This window comes from Humulus lupulus, chromosome 7, assembly GCF_963169125.1.
Source record: "Humulus lupulus chromosome 7, drHumLupu1.1, whole genome shotgun sequence".
In the NCBI taxonomy this organism is placed as follows: Eukaryota; Viridiplantae; Streptophyta; class Magnoliopsida; order Rosales; family Cannabaceae; genus Humulus; species Humulus lupulus.
In genome coordinates, this window is record NC_084799.1 from 180,558,700 (window position 1) to 180,568,708 (window position 10,009).

At 33.0% G+C, this 10,009-nt stretch overlaps 1 protein-coding gene and 1 non-coding gene across 7 annotated transcripts; one reads left to right on the top strand and one right to left on the bottom strand.

Moving 5' to 3' along the window:
- The first annotated feature begins 1,465 nt into the window (after nt 1-1,465).
- LOC133788890 (probable NOT transcription complex subunit VIP2) lies at nt 1,466-8,902 on the top strand. 6 transcript variants are annotated; one of them, XM_062226530.1, is made up of 15 exons: nt 1,466-1,639; nt 2,234-2,330; nt 2,525-2,663; nt 2,843-2,951; nt 3,023-3,201; nt 3,347-3,725; nt 5,000-5,206; nt 5,290-5,391; nt 6,721-6,809; nt 6,906-7,091; nt 7,447-7,884; nt 7,966-8,030; nt 8,121-8,162; nt 8,279-8,423; nt 8,556-8,902. In XM_062226530.1, exons 3-15 carry the CDS (start codon nt 2,646-2,648, stop codon nt 8,613-8,615), a joined length of 2,019 nt encoding a protein of 672 aa, XP_062082514.1. In that variant the 5' UTR covers nt 1,466-1,639; nt 2,234-2,330; nt 2,525-2,645; the 3' UTR covers nt 8,616-8,902. The 6 variants fall into 6 exon arrangements, with proteins under 6 accessions (XP_062082514.1, XP_062082515.1, XP_062082513.1 ...); XM_062226533.1 differs by having other exon boundaries at nt 1,469-1,621; XM_062226531.1 differs by lacking the exon at nt 2,234-2,330 and having other exon boundaries at nt 1,466-1,698.
- Nucleotides 2,871-2,951, bottom strand: LOC133792922 (small nucleolar RNA snoR35). The gene has a single exon (XR_009874388.1). It is a non-coding gene; the product is annotated as a small nucleolar RNA snoR35 (small nucleolar RNA).
- Nucleotides 8,903-10,009: the final 1,107 nt, after the last annotated feature.

The following is a 10,009-nucleotide window of genomic DNA, read 5'->3' on the forward strand; positions in this document are numbered from 1 at the left end:
TAGAGTATATATATACCCAACACCCATAAATGAATTATACAACTATACTAACTGAATTTCCTCAGTAAACCAAACAGATTTCCCACTCCTTCAACTAATATATGTGCTGGTGATTCAAGTGGAAAGAAAATTAGATAGAAATAGTTGAAAGAAATATAACCCAGTAATATATACAATAAATGAGACATACATAAAGTGAAATCATCTAGACATCTGATGAGGAATTTCTTCGAACAATTGGCGTGCAAATTGAACCATGAACATAACAATAAATACAAGAACAAAACGAAAAAGAAACATATATATATATATATATATGCAAGAGTTGTAGTACCAAAACAATCTATACACGTTCTATATAGCAAACTTCCACAAGTAATCATCCAAATACAACAATACCCATAAACACACTCAAAGGGTCTTTCACCAATCAACACTGTTAAAAAAAAAGAACTTAGACTTGAGGTTTACCAAAACAAGAGCAACAAAAAATATATAGAACCAGTCGAATATATATAAATATATAGGTGTTACATGTTCATGTGTGTATATGTATTTATAAATATATAGAAGGAGATACCTTAAAGAACCAGGCGAATGGCAGAGTGAAGGTCTAGCAAGCGTGCAACATCAAGATATGATCTGCAAGAGAGGATCAGAGACATTTTCTATGTGAGGAGATGTTAAATCAGAAGAGAAAAAAAAAGTAGGGCACAAAAGTGTGTAAGATAAGAAGAACACACAATTAAAATGTTGAGAGAATTCGTTTCAGTTAGCAGTACAGAAGAGAACAATTGATTTGTGCGTGGAGAATGTACTCAGAGACGGAGAGATGGAGGAGAAGGAGCTCAGAGCTCCATTAAAGTTCATTGACTGCTTCTTCTATTTTCATCGAGAGAGAAAAATGAGAGAACTGAGAACAACTTTTGAAAACATAAATAAGGTGTTTTCTAAATTCTTGTCTTTTTTAACTCAATTTTTTAAAAACTGTTATAAAAAAACAAAGCCAAACACATCATTTGTTTTCCAAAAATAATTTTCTATTTTTTAGAACAGAAAACTGCTTCGAAGTTAAGGAGACAAACAGGCCCTTAGAGACTAAAATAGTAATTTCCATTTGTATTTTTATAATAAATATAAATTTACTAAATCTTAATATATAAGTGTAGATTTAATTTCTCTTATTTTTTAATTTAAAAAATCACTTGCCCTAAAAATTAAACCATAAATTTTTCTATATAAAAATAGAAAATTTATTCTTAAATTTTTTTTTTCCTCAAAAGAAAAATCATTTTTTTTTAAGCAATGATAAAAAAGAAAAATCATTTCGTTAAACATAAAATATCGAAAAATTAAAATAAAATTGCATGACGTATTTCTATTGGCGGGTTCATTTCCACTACCGTGCACCTTCCTCTTCATTATAAATTCCCTGTTTTGCAATTATCTTTTTTTTTGATGTCTAAATAAGTTCTGACCTAAAACCATATTCGATCTCGCTCTCTTCCTCACCTCATTTCTGCCATCTTCACTCGTCTTTTTCCCCAACTTTAACCCTAATCTATACGATCAACAGATCTGCTCCCTACTTACTTCCCGCAGTGCTTTTTTCTCTGCGAAGGTCCGCTCCTCACTCTAGGTATCATCATGCCATTGATTTCCCTTTTTGTTGTGCTATTTTCCCCCCGGAGAATTGTGGTTCGTATTTAGCTTTTTTCACTGTAGTTAGGGTTTTATGTACACGATATTTGAATTTCCTCGATGGTTTAGACTTCGGTTGTAATAAGAAGTGGTTTAAATGTTTTCATTACAATTATTACTCGGTTTTCGGGGGGTTGGGGCGGGGTGTATACGAAATATTAGATTTATGGTTTATTTACTTCGCCATTTTGATTTAATTGAAATTCTGATAGTTTGACACTAATACCAGTAGTCTAGTTTCTGATATGACGTCACAAATCAGCTTTGCGATAAGAGAAAATAGTAGTGCTCTGTTATTGAAAATAATTGTATTTTTATCCATTCATTCTCCGGGAGGGGTGTGCGTAGCAAGCCTAAATCGAAACAACTTTATTATGCTTATGCGCTTTTTATTTATTTACTTGTAAATTGTATGAATCCTGTTTTGTCAACTCAAAAGCCTGAACGTTTGAATATCTTCTTTGCAACTCCATTCTTTATTTATAAATATTTACAACAAAAGAATACTCAGTTAGTCCCCTTTTATGTGCAGTCATTTGATGCGGTACAATGTACTTTATGCATAGTTGAATCTTAGAGTTTGTACAGCCACACCATGTCATGTCCATAAATCTAAACGTGAATCAATGGTCTGTATTTCTGAATATATATACATATCACATGCTCATTGTCTTCAAATACTGATTTTAAACTGTTACATATATATTCCTTGCAGAATTTGGGTATATCATCCTCAAATGGACGATTTTCTGACCTTTTTTTTAATATTTATTTAAGCTATTTCTTTTACAATCATGGTGTCTTTTCTTTTATGTGCTTATAGGTTGAAATTTTTTAAGAGAGAAGTTTCAAATCGTTCTCTGACTTATTTGACTCCCAATACAAAGCAAGGACTGTTCTCAAGCAAGGAATGATTTTTTGCATGACATTTTAATGCTCATGCAATGTCGGGTCTACTAAATGTAATATTCGTCGTCTATGTATTTATTTAATTTAACAAGATTTGCTCATGGCTAGTCATTGCTTCTGACATGTCATGAAAAATTGACAATATGTTGCATTACATGTCAAATGTCAATGAATGGTCATATGCATTTGTTTTGGACTTGCTATGTGTTGATGAATGAGCTTCTGTTCGCAGTCCTCTTTGAATGGATCAACAACAAATCATCAAGATAGCACTGGACGATCTTTCACCACATCTTTCTCGAGTCAGTCTGGTGCTGGATCCCCTGTTTATCATCACACTGGTGGGTATAAACTGCTTGAGTTCAAAGTTCTGTCTCTTCAAAATTTCTGAAGTTAAATGCTCTTTTGGCAGGAAATATGCAGGGGCTTCATAACATCCATGGGAGCTTTAATGTTCCAAGCATGCCAGGTACACTAACATCAAGAAATTCAACAATGAATAATGTTCCTTCTGGTGGTGTTCAACAACCTACTGGAAGTCTCGGTAGTGGACGATTCACATCAAATAATCTTCCTGTTGCTCTCTCTCAGGTACCTCATTCTTCATTTAATGACATTACAGATGCTAGTTTTTTTTCTTTTTTTCAGTATTATTAGCATTGAAATTCTTTCTTTATTTCTTCTGCTTTTTGTTATTGTGAACTTGACCTCATTTGTTTTGCCCTTTATTCCCCAGCTATCACATGGTAGCTCTCATGGTCATTCAGGGGTCTCAAATAGGGGAGGTATAAGTGTTGTAAACCCTGGATTCAGTAATAGCACAAATGGACTTGGTGGTTCTATACCCGGTATTCTCCCAACCTCGGCTGCAATTGGTAACCGGAATGCTGTTCCAGGATTGGGGGTATCGCCAATTCTAGGTAATGCGGGACCTCGGATTACTAGCTCTATGGGGAACATGGTTGGTGGGGGAAATATTGGAAGAAGTATTAGCTCCGGTGGAGGGATATCGGTTCCTGGTCTTGCTTCTCGACTTAATCTAGGTGCAAATAGTGGATCTGGAAGTCTAAGTGTACAGGGGCAAAATAGATTGATGAGTGGTGTGCTTCCACAAGGTATATTTCTTTGAATTGCTAGAGTTGCTGTACAGAAGTGTTAAGTGAGATGTCTCATGCTACTAGAATTTGCTATAGAGTGTGGTTTTGATTTTCTCGAATATTATCTTCATGTCACTGAAATATCAATGACGTTGGTGTTTGAGACCATATATGTCCCTATTGTTCCTGGATATGTTAATTGATGGCTTATAACCGTGATGTCTGTGCTTCCTATAATTTCTCTTGCATTTGCCCTTTTTGCAACTACTTTAAAAGAATTAGCGAAGGTCAAAATTGGATAATTATTCTGTTTGCATATAATATCTTTTGGAAGAGTTAATTGTTGTGACTGATTATGCTTTTTTTATTGTAACGATTCTTCTTTTCCCTTGAATTGATTATAATTTCTTTTCTGCAATGTCTCTTAATTATTTCATATCGTTTCTTGATCACGTGAACATATGTTATTTACTTAGGTTAGATTTCTGTAGTTGTAGCTATGTGTGAAGTTGGATAACTCAGTTTTTTTGGGGTAATAAATTGAGTATCTGGTTGTATTGATATAATGTTTTGCATTCCAGTGGTTGTATACTATGAAAATTTGTGTGGAAGATGTGGTAACAGTGTTAGTTTGTATTTGGCTAATGTTATGTTGTTTCTATGTATGAGTATTAAGTATATATTTTATTTTTTTTAGTAAATAAAATCAAGTTGATTTGAAATTTTTATTTTATGATGAGGATGGGGATGAGGTGAGCAATAATGTGTCTGTGTCAGTTTAAGTAATTTTTTTTCCTTGTAGTCAATAGTGTGTTATGGGTCCACAAGGAAGGCTTCTTATTCATAAGTTATGTAGTCAACAGTAGCTTTATCATAAACACTTCAACATAATGCCATTTTCATTCTTTAACATGATTTCATGTAGTAAGTAAATGAAATTGTAAAAAATGAACGATAAAGTGCCAAATTTGACTAAATCTTGTTTAGCATTTTTATAATGGACATGAAGATTTTAAGAGGAAACTGTCTTAATTTTTTTAGGCATGCTGTTTTATTATTTTATATTCAAGCTGTTGTGTACTTCAATTGGTTCCTTGCTTATGACATTGTTGCTAGTGACAGCATGAATTATATTTGTAGTTTCTTTATCTTGATGTTTGCCTACCGAATGCTGATCTGATTAATATTTGGGTGATTCTTTTGATATCTCTTTATTTTATGGTTTTGAGTGTTCTTTGCTGTATGCTAGAAGTGCTATCTTTTAGTGGGTAGCTGACAGTTTATAGATTCAGGATCTCCACAGGTGATTTCTATGCTAGGAAATTCTTATCCAAGTGCTGGAGGCCCACTTTCACAAAATCATGTCCAAGTCAATAATCTAAGCTCGATGGGGATGTTGAATGATGTAAATTCAAATGACAGTTCACCTTTTGATTTAAATGATTTTCCCCAGTTGACAAGTCGTCCTAGCTCTGCAGGAGGACCACAAGGACAACTTGGTAACTTCAATATTTACTTTATCGATGAAATGGCAATGTTTATTGTCCTATTAGGAAGATCATTTTTTGAGCAAAAATTTCAGGTTCACTACGAAAACAAGGTCTTGGTGTTAGTCCTATTGTTCAACAAAATCAAGAGTTCAGCATCCAAAATGAAGATTTTCCTGCTTTACCAGGATTTAAAGGTGTGACAATTGTTTATCTATTTCTCATGTATGTACTGTGCATTTTTTGCTACGCAAGGTCAGTCCTCCATATATTCATCTCTGTTATAATTTGACACATCACCATTCTACTGTCTTACATGCTGTGTATATCCAGTGCGTTGAAAGCTGTCCGTTTAAATGTGTTTCTTCTGCTATTATAACCTTGTATTGTAACCATGTAGTATGTATATCACTAATAGATTACCTGCTACCGTAACCTTGTGATATGTTCATCACTAATATATTACCTGCCTTGTGTGTATTATTGTCTATGCCCTCCTTTAGTAACAAGCATGTTTATTTATTGCTGATTTGAAGATCGCTTGTGCATTATTTTAAATCTGCCTTCTCAGATATTTCTTCTCTTCCATCTCTCTCCTTTTTCTTCTCTTTCATTGATCTTAACATAATAAAAACAACATAAAGAAGCAGCAGGAAAATAGCCCAACTTAAACTTATTAAATATATATATATTTTTAAAAAAATATTATCAAAGAAAATAAACAATCCTTAAATCTTTTCTTGTTTGAGTTTGTAATCTTTTTTCCATCCACGAGGATACCTTATTTTTCTCTTTTTGTTTCAGTATTTGTTCACTGGTAAAATGTTTGTTTCTTATATATGTGTGTATATATATGCATATATAAATCCTTGAATCCTTTATGTCGCTCTCTCTTAATATATCAGCTTAGGTGATTCGGCTTTCTACTATGGATTGCATAATTGTGTCTGCTGTGATTGGACTGCATGCTTTGAAAGCTAGAGTAGAAATAGTGGCATTTCTGGAGATTAAAATTTTTTGTTGACACAAGTTAGAGATGTGCCATTGTACTAAATTTTATTTGTTTTCTTTTCTTTTGGGAGAAGGTTGAGGTTGTAAAAATTTGCATCCCCAGGAAGAGTTAAGATACACATCTAGAGCTTGGAGTTTTATATTCCAGTTCAAATATATTCTGATTTGATTTTGGCAATATGACCGAACTCTTATTAGTTTGATTTTTTTTTTGTTTATTTGTTGCGTGCTATGTGGCTAGTTGTGGTTGGCATATTGTAGGAAATTTTGACTGATCTAGCTGCAGGCGACCCTTTGCCCATAAGATTGTTGCATTTGTTTTTGTAGACAGCACTTTCTGTGAAGTGTGTTTGAAAATGAAAATGTGGATATTTATTAGTTCTGTCATCGAAAGGGAAAATTATACTGATGTAACTATCTTTGGTTAGCTACTAGTACTGTGTATTAATGATATCTATATTTTAATATGATTTGGTAGCACAGATTTTAAGCATTTGCATAAATTACTTTTATAGGTGGTAATGCTGATTATCCGATGGAGATGCACCAGAAAGACCAACTTCATGACAACCCAATGTCTATGATGCAATCTCAGCATTTCTCTGTGCGTCTCAAATAGATAATTCATTTGCTCTCCTCTTTAATTGCTGTGCTTGACGTGTAATGAGGTTCTCTTATTGTTTTGTGTTTTAATTCACAGATGGGGAGGTCTTCCGGATTCAGTCTTGGAGGAACATATTCATCTCATCGTCCTCAGCAGCAACAACAACATGCTCCATCAGTTAGTAGCAGTGGTGTCTCCTTCACGCCTGGAAACAATCAGGATCTTCTGCATCTACATGGCTCGGATATGTTTCCTTCTTCACATTCAACGTATCATTCCCAGGTAGTCATCTGATTTTGCAGTTTTTCGGTCTAATATTAATTTGTGATGAGATGATTCATGAAATAAACATGGGACTGAAATTAGTTTAGTTTACTTAATTATGTGAAAGCATCAATCTTAACAGAATATAGTCAATGGAAAGAGATTATTTTTGGAATTATAGTTCGAGTAAAATAAAAATGATGAAAATTCAATGTTTTGTGTTAAAATGTCAACGTGTGAAATGTTGCAATCATCAGACAGAAATATTGAAGTGCAAAAGAGTGTTTTAAATTTCAAACTAATTACTAGTAGCCTCTTTATTTTGTGTGAAAATATAATGTATTTATTTATGCATTTTTTCTCTATGGTTTAGAGTAGCGGTCCTCCTGGTATTGGATTAAGGCCTTTGAACTCCCCAAGCACTGTTTCTGGCATGGGATCTGGCATGGGATCTTATGACCAGCTTATCCAGCAGTATCAGCAACATCAGAACCAGTCCCAGTTTCGACTCCAACAAATGTCAGCTGTTAATCAGTCATTCAAGGATCAGGGAATAAAATCCATGCAGGCAGCACAGTCTGCACCAGATCGATATGGTTTGCTTGGTTTGTTAAGTGTGATTAGGATGAGTGATCCTGATCTAACGTCACTTGCTCTTGGAATTGATTTGACGACTTTAGGTTTAAATTTGAATTCAACGGAAAATCTTCACAAAACTTTTGGTTCTCCTTGGTCAGATGAGCCAGCTAAGGGTGATCCAGAATTCAATGTGCCACAATGTTATTATGCCAAACAACCACCTGCTTTACATGTGTGTGTTATGTTTCCATAGCCATAGCTTCCGTAGTTCATTTATTGTTATTATATACTTTTTTTTTACTGATTTTCTTAGTGGTGGTTGCAGCAAGGATACTTTTCAAAGTTCACAGTGGAAACTTTATTCTATATCTTCTACAGGTGCTACCCTTTTTGGAACCTATCTCTTTCTCTATTTGAATGGCTAATTCTTAAGATGCTAAAGTGCTTTTTGTTACTATACTTTTGTAGTATGCCTAAGGATGAAGCCCAATTATATGCTGCCAATGAACTGTAAGCACTTTGGACTTATTTTTTTATGCACTCTGTATGTTTTTCATAATAAATATATTGATTTAATCAAGTAGCCAGATATAGTTTACTAACTGCTTCAACGCATTTGGTTGCAGTTATAACAGAGGCTGGTTTTATCACAAGGAACACCGTTTGTGGTTCATAAGAGTCCCCAACATGGAGCCACTTGTTAAAACAAACACCTATGAGAGAGGATCCTATCATTGTTTCGATCCAAACACATTTGAAACTATCCGCAAGGTTTGAACTTGGAATCTTTTTCCTGCTACTGCAACATTTCGTATTTCTTTGTTTGGACAATGATCTTGACTTGGTTCCAAATGAATGTTTTCTATAGCCCATTCAATTTAACTTTATAAGATTTGGTTGCAGGATAATTTCGTGCTTCATTACGAGATGTTGGAAAAGAGACCGGTTGTACCTCAACATTAACAGATGCTCCATGTTTTGTAAAGTTTGAATATGTATCTGTAGTCGATGCTATTCATTAGAACCTCAGTTTGGTGCTTTGATATCATCTTTCATTTTCGCAAATGTAGCCGAAAGTATTGGTCGTTTTTGCAATTTTTTAGCATTGTAGTTTCATCTATTTCTCTTGGCCACACACTACACAACACCAGCAGCTTGGATTCTAGAATTGAGCTTTTTATCATTGCTCATGATTATCCTCTTTACATATTCATCCCAATACTGCGAAAATAAATGTGGTTTTCTCAGTAGTACCATTGTGAAGCAAGAATGACAAAAGAACAAGGAAATTGGCAAAATTGAAAAAAGAACTAGAGCTAAAGTATGAAAAAGTTGGTGTATGAAAAGTTTTTATTTTGGTAAATATCACTTTCCAATATGAATATGCTTTATGTATGACATTCATAAAATATTAAAAGGTGATTAGGTGCAAAATGACTCGCGTGAAAGTAATTTAATATTTATGTTTTTAATTTGTAGTAAAATAGCTTAACTACTTTTTTAATATTACATATTAACAAATATGCTCTTTAACAAATTATTATTTTATTCTAAATATTTTAATATTATGGTATATGTAAAATAAATTTTTTTTTTTTGTGTTTGTGCTTGTGTTGTTGAGTGATATGTCATACCACAAAGTACATAATGTATAAACTATGATACAAAATTAAATTTTACCATTATGTATAATAAGATAGAAACTAAATATTATAAAAAAAAATGATATACATACTACAAAAAACATACACTAGTTGGAAAATAATTTACCAACTTATAAAAAACTTAAAAGATCAATATAATTTTAAAATAAAATTAATATACATATACCACTATATTAAAATTATACGTTCCTAAATAAATAAAAAAATTATAAAAAATGACAATTTAGGTAATCAACAATGTAAAATGGTAATTTCTCCACAATTTAAAAAAAATGAGGACATTAGCTTCTTGATGCCATTGTTTTGAGCCATTTACTATAATTTTTCTATTAAAAATAGAGAGCAACTATGGTGGTAATTAACGTTTTGTACGCGATATTGTACCGTACGCTCCAATTTACATACGTGCGGAAGCTCTAAGGTAACAATAAAAAAAACTCTTATTCACAAAATAACAGATCTTCACAGGTTATAAACTTACTAATTTTAACTTTTAAGTGCTAAATGCTAGATGATAAACATTTATCTAGTTAAAACTAAATAATTTTGATTTGTTAAATTTTATAGGCTTATTTGCATGGTAGGTCCCCAAACTATATAGAGTTTGGCAAGTTGGTCCCCGAACATTTTTCTTGGCAAATTGGTCCCTAAACTTTGATTTTTTTTGTAGCATTAGTCCTTCACCATTAATTA